This window comes from Acanthopagrus latus, chromosome 7 (genome assembly GCF_904848185.1).
Source record: "Acanthopagrus latus isolate v.2019 chromosome 7, fAcaLat1.1, whole genome shotgun sequence".
NCBI classification, from domain to species: Eukaryota; Metazoa; Chordata; class Actinopteri; order Spariformes; family Sparidae; genus Acanthopagrus; species Acanthopagrus latus.
Window position 1 is genome coordinate 30165555 of NC_051045.1, and position 15678 is coordinate 30181232.

At 41.1% G+C, this 15678-nt stretch overlaps 3 protein-coding genes across 5 annotated transcripts; all 3 read right to left on the minus strand.

Moving 5' to 3' along the window:
* LOC119022649 (pyridoxal phosphate binding protein) lies at positions 1 to 5437 on the minus strand. The gene is made up of 8 exons (XM_037103773.1): positions 5245 to 5437; positions 4291 to 4398; positions 4127 to 4162; positions 3960 to 4035; positions 3699 to 3839; positions 3446 to 3588; positions 2787 to 2885; positions 1 to 844 (listed from the first exon to the last, which is right to left on the minus strand). The coding sequence occupies exons 1-8, from the start codon at positions 5332 to 5334 to the stop codon at positions 653 to 655; spliced, it is 885 nt and encodes a 294-aa protein (XP_036959668.1). The 5' UTR covers positions 5335 to 5437; the 3' UTR covers positions 1 to 652.
* A 1070-nt stretch (positions 5438 to 6507) lies between these two features.
* snrpg (small nuclear ribonucleoprotein polypeptide G) lies at positions 6508 to 9228 on the minus strand. Its single transcript, XM_037103775.1, has 4 exons — positions 9084 to 9228; positions 8831 to 8853; positions 7939 to 8063; positions 6508 to 6756 (listed from the first exon to the last, which is right to left on the minus strand). The coding sequence occupies exons 1-4, from the start codon at positions 9113 to 9115 to the stop codon at positions 6706 to 6708; spliced, it is 231 nt and encodes a 76-aa protein (XP_036959670.1). The 5' UTR covers positions 9116 to 9228; the 3' UTR covers positions 6508 to 6705.
* A 1091-nt stretch (positions 9229 to 10319) lies between these two features.
* Positions 10320 to 13888, minus strand: si:ch211-148l7.4 (uncharacterized protein LOC563603 homolog). 3 transcript variants are annotated; one of them, XM_037103769.1, is made up of 2 exons: positions 13655 to 13888; positions 10320 to 13308 (listed from the first exon to the last, which is right to left on the minus strand). In XM_037103769.1, exon 2 carries the CDS (start codon positions 13285 to 13287, stop codon positions 11716 to 11718), a length of 1572 nt encoding a protein of 523 aa, XP_036959664.1. In that variant the 5' UTR covers positions 13288 to 13308; positions 13655 to 13888; the 3' UTR covers positions 10320 to 11715. The 3 variants fall into 3 exon arrangements, with proteins under 3 accessions (XP_036959664.1, XP_036959663.1, XP_036959662.1); XM_037103768.1 differs by having other exon boundaries at positions 10320 to 13311; XM_037103767.1 differs by having other exon boundaries at positions 10320 to 13343.
* Positions 13889 to 15678: the final 1790 nt, after the last annotated feature.

Here is a 15678-nt window from a genome sequence, read left to right on the forward strand (position 1 = left end):
TCAGGTTAACTGTGGGAATTGTTAATATCAAGAATAGAGATTTGACACATTTGACACAGCATACGAAACAATATCAAACACAATACTATGCGTCATTATAAAGGGATACATGATTTATTAAATCAAGTCTTTGTTTCATCCGTACAACATAAACAGTACACTGTACTGTGTGGACTTATGATCTGTGGGACACTGTACACAGTCAAGTACATTTCAGCACTGTCACATGTTGGGTTGGAAAGGTAGAAAATATTACATCAGCACAACAAATCTTCACTATCTCATAACTCATCGGAAATGATTTTGCAAATGTCACCATGTTTTCAGTTGTACATTTGTCTTGTATCCAGGAATCATGTAGGAGAGGTTTCCATGAGAAGGAAGTCAGAGCACTATGGTTAGTAACACACTACTTTTAAAAAAGGTAAAACTAGATCTGTATCGAATGCCACTTTGTAATGCTTAAAAATGCAAGAAGGGCACACAAGAAAGTGAAGAGGATTAAGCAAATACACTTCAAAATTATGTAAGAATTTTGCAATCCTAGCTCCACATGGCTCTGGAAATTATCTGCTTCACTGCTGTTCAGGTTGCGCGTGAAGGGAGTTTCTTCTTTTTTCTTAAAGATGTTTCGGAGGAGGAGAAGTTCATCTTAGGGTCTCGACACAGTGAGGTGCTGCATTTTCTTGGCAGCCTCTTCTGACACCACCTTGGAGGATTTCTCCGGGCTGGGAGCGGGGCTGGGAGCAGGGCTGGGATTTGGAGTGTTCGCTGCACTGTTGGGATACTCCCTGTTGCCGAATATAACACTACCCACCCGAACGTTTGTGGCACCAACCTCGATCTTCAACACATGGGAGCAAACATGTAAGCACGGAGAGAAACTTTCAGTGAACATCTTGGTCAACTGTGAGTATAACATGCTGACTTACATGCATCTATCACATGATTGTGATTATAGAGTCAAATAATACCCTTAATAATGCCCATCTTATTGAAATTGAACCACAGCCTTTTTTCTTTTTCTTTTAACTTTGTCAGTCTCAATGTAGACAAAATGTCAAAAAATATTTATCAGTCACAACAACTGTTTTTTATAAGATTTACCAATTCAGATAAAACAGTGAAGTGTCCAATAGTCAAAACACTACATACATATTACTAAAATTAGTGGATTTCAATGAATTAAACTGAAGAGAACAAATCTGAATATACAGCAGGATCCAAAGGTCTGAGTCCACGAATCAAAATGCCTTGGTTACACATTTGTTTTGAAGGCAAGATGGATAATTCTATATTACAAATTGTTAGACCTACTTGAAGTCCAAATAGGACCAAGGAATCCCCACTGTCATGGGCTGTCCTCCACAGTCACCTGACCTCAACCCTGTTCAACATTTATCAGTCCTTCCAGAAAAAACAGAGTTTTTTTGTGATTGCTGCAGGCAAAAGCCTGGATTATGCAGCGCGTTTTCTTAAGAGATGCGATGGAATATGCAGGATATTTATGCAGTTTTATGCGATGAAATTGTGGGATCTTGCAAAAACTGCATTTTGATGAAAAAGAGAAAAAAAAGTGGTTCTCCCAACACCCAGTTACTAGGCTACTATGTAAAGAGTCATTTCTTATTACTTCCTATGATAAACAAGCATACTACATCGCAGAATGTGCTGGGAATATTTAAGTTCTCATCTTGTTTTATTTCAGACCTTAATAAACACATGGCTCAAACTATAAAACGTTGATGAAGTTCTGTAGCTTTACAAAAGGAATATGCTACAACTTCTGTAAAACTTAATAAATAAAATATAAAAAATAAAATGTGTGCTTCCTGTTTTACAGAGGTAGCTATACAAAACAGACATCTTCTGTTAAAATAAGTGCTTCCAGTGCACAAAGTGCAATCTCTTGCTGTAACGTAAATTTACATACTACTAATATACTTGCAACTGTAAGGTTTTTGAAACTAGTATGATTTTTTTGTTGGCAAATGAGACAGATTTGCGGGCTTCATCGTGGCTTCATGGCGGGGGTTTGCAGCTTTTTGATTATGTTTTTACGTCACCTCATAACGTTCCCAAGGCAACAGGGGAAAATGGCTGCTCTTGTGTGAAATAAACGCAACATTTTTCAACTTTCTGCTAAGATATGTGACTTTTTTTGCAATGAAATGCAGGGACTATGAAATCATGCAAGCCCTGCATATTTTGCGCAGAAATCTTCAATTTATGCAGCGAAAGTATAGCATATTTGAAAAAATGCGGCCCCTGCATAAATATGCAGACTTTGGCTGATTATGCATTGAATTATGCGATCGCATAATCGTGTTTTTCTAGAGGGATTGATTTATGGGGGCACTTGTAGACTGGGAAAGCCAAGCACTCTGTGACATCACAAGCAGCTTTGCGGAAAACTGGGATAAGGTGAGTCAGCAGGTTTTACACTAACTTGTGGAGTCCATGTCAGCTAGAGTGTATCAATATAATGATATTCTGATATTCAAGGATTAAATTTTTCCCTCAAATTGTTTAACTGATATGATCATCTTGAATGAATAACATTGGAAACAAATGTGAAATATAAGTAATTTACCAAATGGTCTCAGAGTTTTGGACCCTAGTCTAGGTATCAAATACTGATCACTCAATTATATTTTATTTGAATTTATGCACTCTCAAAACTTCCAAATCAAGTTTTGACATGATGGAGAGTTTAAACAAGGAATGCATTACTATTATCTGTGCTTAGAAAGAGTTTACACATTTTAAGAAGGAATGACACTCACCGCGTGTTCAAAGTCTGTGGACATACCCATGCTGAGTTCCACCTCCTCCAGAGGTAACTTCAGAGTGTCACACACCTCCTGCCTCCGAGTCAGCAGCATCTACAGGAGAGACATGTAATGATTTTTCCATAAAAACATGACATACACAAACAATATTGATACTTTTCCTTGTTTTTTTTAACATCATTTAGGCCTTTTTATCCTTTGAAAGGATAGGCTTAGAGTGTCAGCATTCTCTGGCTGATTTGTCAGGCTACCTCTAGTACAGATATGCTTCTCTTTAGTTTCATTTTTTTATTTAGTTTAGGTTGCAGTGAGTCAGTGCCAGAGTGTTTTCTGTAAGATCTGAAAGAACACACGTTTCAAACTGAAAACATTTCAGCTCTGGAGGTATTCAGGCTTATTCAAGTATCCGTTACATGCTCTGATTTTGTTGTTTTACTCCACTATACTATTGATCTAACATATATGTGATGTTAGATGGTGAATGGATTAAATTCATGTAGTGCTTTTCTACCTTAACAGACAGTATTTCACAATTTTGTGTTTCATCTTGCATGTCTATGACTGCAGCGCTGCCATGCAATATGCTGGCCTGCCCATCAGAAGCCACAGCTGCCCACCAAAAAACACACTGTTCCGTTCAGAGTCTTTTATACCTGAAAGTCTGGGTTGGGGCCCAGGGAGAGGTCATAGCCATAGCGCCCAATGGTCATGAGTCCTAAGAAGTGCAGGGCTGAGCACTGGGACACAATGTGTTTCACTGTGGTCACAGTCTCCTCTGGTGGAAGGCCGTGTTTACCTACAATACACATTTGACAAGCTGTTTGTGAACTTGTTCACACAGTGTGTGTGAACGTGTGAAGCACGCTCCATGGGAGAGCAGAGCAAAGGTATAAAAATGACACGAACTTGCTTCTCCACTGGTGTTGATCTGCAACATGACCTTTAACCTCTGTGTGCTGGCTCCTCTGACACGCTGCCATGAGCTGTTCACTTTGTCAGCCAGCTTCATGGAGTCCACCGTCTCCACAAGGAACAGGTTTGGCACACCTGGCAACAGGGAGGCAAAACTCAGTCATGGTTGTTGTGTTCCCTTTTTTCTTCTTTTTTTTTTTTTTTTTTTTTTTTAGGTTTTTATTAATGTGCATCTGTATTATTGCAATCACTCACCCAAAAGTTTGTTGACATTATTCTTCTGTAGGTGGCCGATAAAGTGCCACTTGATTTCTGGACACAAGTCTAAAATCTAGATGACAGAAGAAACAAAAAGTCTATTAAAACCTTTCAGAGACCGAATTAGAAAAAAAGAGTGAGACTTCTGAAATACCCATATCTACCTGAGGATCTGAAGCTTTCTCCACAAGTTCATTAACCTGGTGTGGAGGTGCAGCATGAGGTCAGTCTCTCCATTCATCACACCTTCATTCCTCTCAGTTTTACATTTATACAGTGATACTTGGAAAGTCTGGAATGATGTTGACCAGTAGTGCACCATACTCACGTAATTTTCTCCAAAGTTCCGCTGCCCTTGTCTATACGCCTCCACAACCATGTCCGGGGGTTTTGTCTTGCTGACAGCTACGAGGCGGGGCGACACAGCTGGCAGTGTCTGAAGAACAACATCTGTATCAGTGAATGCATCAGCAGAGGAGCTCAGTGTGTGGTCAGCATGTTAGCTGAGATCTTTTGTTCGAACAACTGTGACTCAGCCCTGTCCTGTAAAACAATGATGACACGGATTCTCGGCTGCTGCTTTATTTAAATACTGTCAGACATCATGCAGTCCTCCTATCTGGACTTGAGGTAACAAGCCACCGAGAGGAATTCGACTGTAAAGATGCTGTGCATTGCTTCATGCTTTAACAAAGATGACTTGATGAAAATGACATTTTCAGAAGTGGACATTTCTCCCAGAGCGGTAGTGTGTGAGCAGAGGATGGTCGAGAGCATGGCTGTGCAAATGATTCGTCTAGAAACACGCCGAACATCAAATTACGATTGTAGCCGGGATTTCTCTTCCAACGCGTGCATGCAGACACACTATGTATCATGACGCTGCTGTCCGCACGCGTCGTGCTGCCACTTAGTGTACCACACACAGTGTAACACCACTCAGTGTACCACACACAGTGTAACACCACTCAGTCTACCACCACTCAGTGTACCACACACAGTGTAACACCACTCAGTCTACCACCACACAGTGTACCACACACAGTGTAACACCACTCAGTCTACCACACACAGTGTAACACCACTCAGTGTAACACCACTCAGTGTAACACCACGGTGTTATGAAAGTGCTGCCACAAGCTCGACTGTCTCCTATCCAAAGGTTGAGGTATTCGGCAGCCTTACATAACGAGCCGTACTGTCGCAGCACGACATGGTGGACCTGAACGGTGGTGAGACGGCAGCGGTGCTCCTGACCAGAAGCCTCCCGGACTGCAGTTACCTTGGGCCGTCGTGCCGCCGCCTGGTTCACCCGCTCCACGACCGACCGTAGCGCCTTCCCAACCTCCTCCGACATTGCTACTTTCCACATACCGTCAAACGGCTACGACACAAAACGTAAAGAAACGTCTCCACGATGACGAACCTCAGCTTTCAAAATAAAAGTCCTGCTGCAGAGGAAGTGCGTCTCTCCGATGGCGCCCTCTGTTGACCAGACTTCGGCATCTCAGTCTTATTAACGCGAGTACATCCACGCCAGGGTGCTCCTCTTCGGCCCCTTTGACTAAAGGCTGGCTGAAGCCACGTCAGTTTACCCACTCCAACATGGTGTTTTATGTATCGGTGCATTCCAAACCTCCGAGTACAGCCACAGACTCTCTGGGAGCTCATTGATGGCCTGATCCAGGCCTGAAAGGAGATCACCCAGGACACCACCTGCTGACCCGTCAGCAGCAAGCCCAGATGTTCTCAGGAGTGCATACAGGCATGCAGGGCCAAACACAGTACAGCGCATTATGAGTCTCTCTGGTAAAATTCACTCAAGTTGGATCAGCCCTTAATGAGTTGATGATTTTGGTTCCCATTGATAGTTGTTACATCATTTTGTTCTTAATAAATTATATAGTTGAAAATCAGTAAAGACTTGAAAAATACATTCATCAACAGCTGATGGATGATTAAAGTGTCCCCTTATCTTTTTTATAATCAAATTATAATGGGGCTCCTTGGGAATTAATTTCCATGGGTTTTGATATTGCCAACCAACCAGATATCTGAATTCTCCATACTTACTGGTTCATATTTTCATTAATCTACCTTTCACAAAAACAGAAGTATTTTGCTTCTTTTACACAATGAGCTGTTGGTGACTTCATAATGGATTGGATTTGTTTGGCGCTTTTCAAAACACCCAAAGCACCTGACAGGGTTCCAGGTTCCATTCATTTACACACAGTCATACTGGTGGTGGTAAACTACGATAATAGCCACAGCTGCCCTGGGTCAGACTGACAGAAGCACGGCTGCCACTCAGCACCTACGGCCCCTCCGACCACCACCTCAAACATACAGCACTCACACACATTCACACGAGGCATGGTGGGTGAAGTGTCTTGCCCAAGGACACATCAACCACTGCCTTCCAAACATAGGCAGACCAGCTCTACCACCTGAGCCATGGTCGCTCCACAGGTTACCTCAGGCAATAACCTGTGGGAGGGTGGCAGAACACTGTACATTGTAGATTGAATACACAAACAAAAAATACAAAGAAAAAAAATTTATTAACAAGATTACACAATTCCAAACAACTGTTAATGGAAATTAGATGAAGACATGAGAAAACGCTTTATAATTCAAAGAGTCAGATGCTTTGCAACTACACAAAGAACTAGGGGGCTAACAGAATGTAAAAAAAGGTGTGGGTCATTCTTTTCTCCGCGTGCAGCTGCCTCCTCTTCTCTCATACTCTCTCCAAGGCCTCCAACATGATGATGCTGTTTCCCCTGATAACCTATGAGACAACACAGAGTTAACACATTGTATTTAAATCAGACTTCCTAAAGATTTCATTGCAATACTGGGAGGAAATTCTAAATTAGTCATAATATAGTTCCCACCTAAAACCATTTTTTAAAAATCCTGAATCATTCATTTTCCCCAAATTTGCTCAGTATATCCACTCACAGCAAGTATATTAAACATTCAGGCTGGCCTGACAGGAGGTCTTCTTTTCACAGACACTACTTTGACTCATCACAGCCACACAAGGAACCAATAATATCAGCAATGTCTGCATTCCATTTAGATGCAAGAGGCAGGAGCCTTGCACTGTAATAGCTTTCAGTGAGGACACATTCAGGTCAAGCCAGTGGGGAGAAGTAACCAGCTTGGAGATCCCCTGGAGAAAATTACTCAATGATAGCATAACCAAAAACATTAACCACAGGTAAAATGTATAATGCAGATTACTGTGTGACATCATATTGTACTAAAAACATGTTTGTTAAAACATGATTTGGGGCATCAGACAGTTTTCAGAATTGGTCAATGTCAAAAATACGAAAGTGTCGAGAAATTAGCTAGTCGCTCAGTGCAGCATCAACTTAAACTGATTTTCAGAGCACAGTGACTCTCAAAATTGTGCACAGAAGAGGTGGCAAAAATTAAAATGTCTGACATACACTGTCTGACCTCATAGCTCATAAACTCTGCAGTGCTTTCCTTCAGTTTGGTAGCAAGCTGGACAAGAGCCTTCTCAAGAGCCATAGTGCCTTCACTTCAACTAAGCTCTGAAAATGCTAAAAACACTAGATACCAAAAAATGTACAGTAAGGACTGTTAACCATGTTACCGTAGAGTTGAAACAGGAAGAACAAAAACTTGCAGCTTGGACAACAGACATGTCACACTGGACTGAATAGAGATTTCTGCCACTTCTACAATATGGCCTTTTTTAACCATCGCTAATAGGTTAGATGTCAACTGACTTATTTTTTCCATAAAGCAGTGTACAGTATGTTTACTACTATTCTACATTAATTTCTGTGAAACTGTGAGTTATCAAACTCAGAATTTGAACCATATTAAAAAAGGTAAACATAAATGTAGTGCACCACATGGTAAATAGCGAGTGATTACATGGGCTTTTGTTACAGTATGGAAAATACTGATCAATGTATGCCAAAGTACTGACCACCATGCCGATGCTGTTCTGCTGTCCTCCAGGGCCCATCTCCAGAGAGTCATCCACCACCAGGTTCATAAAGGGGTCAAACCCCCGCAGGATGCCCTGCACATGTCTGCCCCCATTCAACTTCACTGGAGGATAAAAGACAGGAGGAAAATATCACTAGCTGTGTTTACATGGAGCCTAATATATAAAACCACTCCATATGAACACCAATTAGTACAAGCAGGCAGAAACTGATTGAAATTTCAGTTGGTTGCAGATGGGTAGCTTAAACCTTTTTTTTTTTTCAGAAACCTTTGCTGAATATAAAATCATGTAAGGCTTTGCAAAAATGTGAAATCATAAATAAAGTATCGACTATGTCCTCTCTCACATGTCTGATCAGTTCCCTGTCTCATAATCCCATAATTTGTGAGTTTATACAACTGCACAGAGAAAACAACAAAACAACCTCGCCCTGGTTCACCTCAGAAGCTTGGACGTCCAGTCCATCAGAACACATTTACATCAAGACACTGGACATGCACAAGAAAGAACGCAGGCCCAGAATAAGCACGTTGCATCATTTACATGGAACATGGCTTTGTTTTGCATTCATGTAGTATTAGGTTAGGTTTCTACGTGAAAAGGCCCATTTTAATTCGACTTTCCCACGATGGTTTCTTCTTTGTTGTTGGACTATGAACTTTGTTGAGTAACGTTACGTGGTTTGGTTTGTACACTGTACCACAGGAGGACTTAAAGATCCGCTCTATGATTAATATGTCTCTATGAATAATGTTGCTTCAGAATGCAGATAACTAACAGAAATCTAACAGGTTCTTGTGTGCTCTAAAAAGGCCGTGCACTTTGAATGTTAATCGCAGTTTAAATGTTAATTTATAACCATACTCACACGAAAGCTTCTTGTCCATAAACCTGAAAAGAAAGAAGAAAAACAAACAAACAAACACATAAGCTCACATTACTGATCCTTACACATGACACATATCTCAGGCTACATAGGCAGGTTAGCTAATGTTAGCTTGTTTCTATTACGAACAATGTAGCACGCTCGCTGCGCGGGTACGTGACGTTACTGACCGTACTTCTAATACGAATCACGCTCAGGCTAACAGTTTCGGTTAACTTTGACATCTTCAACTTACTTCTTCAACTCGGGTGGGTGTGCTTTGCTCATTTTGTCTTTATGGTCTTAACGCCGACAAAATTTCTCGTATGGTCTTGGTTTCACAGAAAGAACCGCGGAAGGAAAACGTGTGCAGCCGGACCGGATGTTAACCGGCTGGCTTCCATCGTCATGTGATGTCATGCAAGCCGCCGCCAAGAGGCCCGGAGGAGGAACGACAGGTAGGATTCTTACTTTCTACACGAGCATAACATTAAGTCAACTAACTAACTAACTAAATAAATAAATAAAAACTATATATGTTGCATTATTAAATATATGATATATTACATATATCAATAATAATGCAACATATAACTGTTAAATTGTACTTTCAATATTAACATTTACTACTAATTTACTAATGTACTTAAGTACATTTAATATCAGATCCCTCAACTACTTTCTATATGGAAATATGACTCCATATGACTAAGTTTTACCAAAGCAATTCATTTAACACAATTTCTTTACTTATACTCGAGCATGACTGTTGTAAGGATGCTACCAAATGTAGCAAGCAGACAAATGTAAACAGCATTGTAAACTGAGAAGATGGTATACTTTGCAGAGAAAGCTATTTCAGGTGTTCAAGAACGTACTGCTGACTTAACAAGTATGAAAGACTTGACTTAATTTACAAGATCAGTAAAAAGAGAACTTACACAACACCTTGTGAGAATTAAGTTTTAATTATGTAACCTATAAAGATCCTTAGACCAATTTACAAAAGACCTCAAAAAAGTGGAAACTTCAAAACTATTTCATATTTTACTACACTTTCACAGTAGCCGAAAACTTTTTGAAAAAAAGAAGCAAAAAAACACATTGAGCCGAGGCATGGGCCAATATTAGATATTACTTAATATAATGACATCATATTCAAAATTCTTTTCATGGTATTGATATATCGAAAAGCTATTACGGTATCTCAGGCCTTTATTTTGAAAAGAAAATGCTCTCTGAGCTGCTGTGGCAGTGGAGGCAATTAGCTTGGATATTTGAGGAGGTAGGAGTGAGACGGGGCTGGCGGTGGTTACTATAGGTCAGTCACTCTGATGTAGCATCATGCAGGCAGTGTTCTAATGTGCAGACATGGAGGACGTCACGTCATTTCAAAGAAGGCAATATTTTGGGTTGAGAGCAGAAAATATCTATCAATCATGATTTTTGGGAAAGACAATATCATGACAGAAAATGATGGATATCGCCCAAGCCTAGTTGATCCTTGTTCATTCACCAAAGAACACTTCAAGCATCACACAAACTGAAGGGCTGCCAGTTTATCGGTTTGCATAGCTAGGTAATATCATCCAATCATGCCAGCTACAAAAACAGGCGATAATGAAAAGGTATGGTTTTAGATATTACCATCAATGACAGCCATTACATATTTGTTCATTCCATATATTATGACCACTGCGAGATGTTGGAAGCTTTCAACAGCACATGAAAACGCTCAAAACATTTCACACTTGTGATTTTATTCATACCTTGGGATTTAAAGAGCTTAACTTCCATCTAGTGCTCTGAGCAGGGCTACAAAGTTAGTGCAGATAGCCAGGTCCAGTGACAGTCCAAAAAGTGACACACCAGAGTTCCCACCAATCTATGATCAATTATTGCCGAAACTGCAAGAAAAAGAACTACAATACAGCAGAAGACATTTATGATGATAGCTAAAACACTCCAGATGTCTGGTTTAAAAATAGACTCTAGCTACAACACATCTCTGGCAGTGCTTTGGCTATGGTTGTGCAGATGGCCTGGAGTCAAATCTCAATGGGGAGTTTTCCTTTTACCTGTAGTGCTTTTTATCCATCTAGATTGTCTTGGTGTGAGTTGAGATAGGCACGCCACTTGTAGTTTGACTGTGACCTTGTTATCCACGATAAATCACAGACCTTACTGTGAGCTGTTCCATATAGAACCTATTTTCTATTTTCACAGCAGTATGCATCTACTCGTGGACGAGAGGCTCGTACAGTGCGGCATGTAAGGATCCCTCCTCCTCAGCTGAGCTGTAACATTTTGCTAGTTTAGTTAGCTCCTCTTATCAATGAGTGCATTCATGTTTACTTTTTAGTGGTGATAAGCCTAGATGGATAAAGAGCACTACTGGGTGAACTGTCCCTTTAACTTTAGATGTTTTGGGAATCAAAGTAATCTGTACAAAACCATGGTGTGTCAGTCATGCCAAACTCTATCAAAGAAACATTATAGTTTCTGCATGCCACCCCCAGTTTGTGGTCACAAACTGAATAAAATTATGTACTGAAAAAGAAACAGGTGACTAGTCACAGAACACTTGAAAATCTGAACAGAACTATGGTAAGTTATAGAAACTGGTTGGCAGTAAAGTATATGTGATTCATAGTAAAGGGCAATATAAAACACGCAAAACCCCTGGTATGTTCCTTTAACAATCAATTCTCTCTAACCCTTGATATATTGGTGTAGATAACATTCAACCAAAAGCAGAGGTGTAAAACATGTTCTGAATGCTTCAATCAATTAACTGGTTCATCAAAAAGAATAACAGATTTCATGACTATCTGCTCTCTAACTCTTCAAGGCAAAAAGGCAATCACTGATGACATTCACAGTGAATCTCAGGCTTTGCTGGCTGGATGTGTGTAGCCCTCTGTGATACTGTCCTCCTCCACCCTGACTCGCAGGTGCTCCTGACAGTGTTCTAGGAAAGAGTCCAGTGCTGAGAAGCCCTGCTGGCAGGGCACACAGTGGTACAGCCTGTGTCTCTTTGAGCCCGGCCATTTGCAGGTGTCCATTTCCTTTGTGCACACACTGCACTGCCTCCTCTTCACGGCGGACTGGTGGAGCTCCACATGCTCCCTTAGCTGTGACTGCAGAGAGAAAACCTCTGCACAGGAGGGGCATGGGAACTCTCTCTCAACCTCCTCTTCCTCCTCCTCCTCCTCCTCCTCCTCGTCTACCACCACCACCGCCGCCGCCTTCGCCACCTCTGGCAATTCTCGGCATCGCTCTGGATAAGTAACCACGGCCACTTTCCCAGGCGTCCTTGGACCAGCCCTCACAGTCTTGTTATCTGCTAGGTTCATTTTTATTTTGTTTGGTCTATCTTCTGTTAAGCTGTAGTCTTTGGTGGTACATCCTACGGACTGGCTTGTATTTTTGATCAAGGTGAAGCTTGAGGCTGAGTGCTGTTTGTAATGTGCTCTAAGTGACAAATGATGGAAGAAGATTTTTCCACAGACCTGACATGGATACGTGCCTCTTCTCCTGCACTTGCTCATGACTGGCCTTGGCTCTCTGATATTTTTCTCCCTGCTGTGCTTCTCTTTTCTGTGCAGGTACAGCTTAGAGGTGCTCCTGAAAACCATGTCGCAAGAGCGACAGCTCAGAAGCTTGTTTTTAGACTTTGGCCTATTAATTGGATCTACACACACCTTTCTATTCTCTCCTTTTGTCACTTCTCCACCAGTCCCACCTGCTTTGGTCTTTTGTCCCAGTGAAGTCATCAGCCATTCCTCTGTGTGGCTGGTCTGTTTATGGCGTTGCAGTCCAGCCTCTGTGCGGAAGATTCTTGAACAGAACTGGCACATTTTCGCAGTTCTGCTGCCCAACCCTGGTGTATCTGAAGAATCTGAGCGGGTGGAGTCTCCCTCAGATGCTGGTGGAGAGTCATCTGGAAGGCTACTAGCATCCACTATATCTGATGGGGATGGTGGTTCATTACAACCAGCCTGCTGATGGTGCAGCAAAGCCTGCTTCTGGCTGAAGCCTCTTCCACACGGGGCACATGCATAAGGGCTACTGTCCATGAGGTGAGGCTGGCGGTGAGGTGACTTGTCCTGTAGCCTGCTAGGATCCGGGGTGTGATTTGTACATGCAGGACACCTGTGTAACTGTAAGGACGACCTCAGAGAGAACTCCTGTCCACAGGAGGGACACCGGTGAGGCTTAGGTAGCGTGTGCTTCTGTTCCTGGTGGTGCAACAGGTCTGCGGCATATGGGAAGCCCTTACCACATTCTGGACAAACATATGTGGCTAGGTGGGATGGTTGCTGCCTCTGGTTTCCTGCGTGTGGTTTTGTCTCAGACCGTGCGATGAAGCTGGCGAGCTTGGAGAGAGTGTCTGCGGCGGTTGTGGGTCGGTTGAACGACTCCTGGGCCCTGGTGGCGCTCCAGCTGACTCCATCCATCCTCTTTTCACCAAGCTCCTCCTGCTTTGGTTGAGGCAAAAGTTTGGGTCATTAACCTGGAAATCACACAAATATAACGACTTAAATAAAAGTCTATCCGTGTTTTGTCAACAGGTCTTTGAACGGAATGGCACCTGACAGTGAAGTGCAGTCAACAGCTAGTTAGCGTAAGTCAAGTTTTAATCGGTAAAGGGGAAGCGTACCTTCGTGTTAGCTTGTTCTTCTACTTTGCTAACACTTCCGATCATTTGCAGCTAGATGTCATTTTACAGCAGCACAGAAACACTGTTATATCTAAAGCGGTCAGCAAGAGGTCAGTTTAGTGAGAAGTCAATGCTATCGTAGCAGGAAGATTAACGCCACTCACCTTGCTGCGCGACCACAGGGTAGCTTCGTGTTTGCTAACGTTAGCTGGTTGCTAGCTGCGTCAACATGTTACAAATGCTCATCCTCGCGCTGCTCTGGCACTCACACAAACGCAGTATGTTGCCAACTGGCTATGTTTAGCCAGTGTGTCCCTTTCTCATGTTGTTCCGCTAACACAGAACACACTAGCATGGCTGCAGAAGTGAAACCTTTTTTTTTTTTTAATTTAAATAAACTTTATTGAACACTGACAGAAGACAGTCTGACATGCACATCATGAACAGGTTCACAGATTCACACAAGCTTAACTGAGCGTGAGTAGCAAACAGACAAAACAATTTTTACAGCCTTAAATGGCGAGATAAGTAATACTTACTCATGTATGATGAACAACAGCAATACGTAAATAATAATAATAATAATAATAATAATAATAATAATAATATAATAGAAAGTCAGGAATTAAGGCATATACATTTTTTTCATTTTGCAGACTTTCATCAATCTCTTTTCTATACAGTTATCTCATTAAGAGAAGAAACACATCTTAAGATTCTTAAAACAAATTCCATTTTTTGTTCTCCATTTTAAGACCAAACCTTGTGTGTTCATAGGTTAGAATCTGAATATTTTAGTCATTATAAGATATCCAGTACTGAAAAGCACCCCAGAGGATCCTTGTTAAACTGCTAGAGAAGAAGAGATGCTGTTGTTTCTATGTGTGAAGTACAAACATTCAAATCTCAGTTAAATCTTTGATGTGAGAAATCATTACAGGTAGATCCCATTCACTAAAATGGATCCCTAGCTACTTCTTTTTTATTATAGCATCGTCAGTGAATTCTTGGAGAATATGTTTTCTCTTTAGGGGGCAGAAGAAACACATTGCAGTGAGGATAGTTCTTAATAACTTACTATAACATTTTCTATCTAAAATGCTAGATCCCTCTATGACTAGAATTACCACAGACTAGGTAAGCATGCCTTTGGTCAAAAGAAGCGTTGCTTGTGGGATTGCCTTAATAACTGCAGCATATTGTCTGTTGGTACGCATCAGATTGGATTTCCTAATGAAAGCATTACATGTTAAACAAAAAGCCACAATTATCTAATAAATGTATAATTGACCAGATACCTTTCTCCATCCATTCCTTGTAAAATACCTATTTTCTCTTAATTATAATGCCTCTGCTGATGTAAAGTTATGCTTGTTTATGAGTTTCCAGTAATGGAGAACCTTCTGTTGAAAAGCTGATGGGCTGATAGGGTGTTTAGAAATAGCAAAGTCATATCTCAGTAAGAAATCTATACTTCCAAAATTCAAATTAAAAGTGTTCATCTCTCTGGCTTTCTCTAATAACATTCTGTAACCATTTTAACTGGATGGCACTGCTCATTGTGTCAAAGTTGATAGTGTTGGACCCCTTCTTCAGCTCATTTCACCATATCACTTTTCCTTATATAATGTTACTTATTCCATATAAAGTTGAAGTAATCTTGATTAATTTGTCAGGTAAACCCAGTGAATAGGCTGGATAAATAAGTCTAGATAACCTCTCCATTTTAGTACGTACATCCAAAAAAGTCTCTTTGAAGTTAGCTGTTGAGAATAGATCTATTATTCTGTATCTTACTTCCTGTATTGGATGTTTCTTTAACCGTTTTGTCTATGTGATGATAATATCTAGACATTTGACTTCACTTTTTATTGGGAGAAGGCATATTACAAGGTTTATTGTTGAATTTTCAGACAAATTATTTCTCTCTCTTTGGCATAAATGCATCGTCTATTTGCAAAGCCTAAAGGACTGTAGTAATATGCCTTATCACTAGCTTTACCATGCTTGCAGAATCTGCAGCCAAAGTTTCTCTCTTCCCAGCTTATCTTCTTTGGTCACATCCTCGGTGAAAGGGGTTCCTGCTGTCTCACAGACCTGTGATGTCTTGGCCATCCTCCATATGCCATCTCTATGCTGAAGTTTGGGAAACTGTACAATCATTCTGTTGTCCTCCACCCTCCCCAGG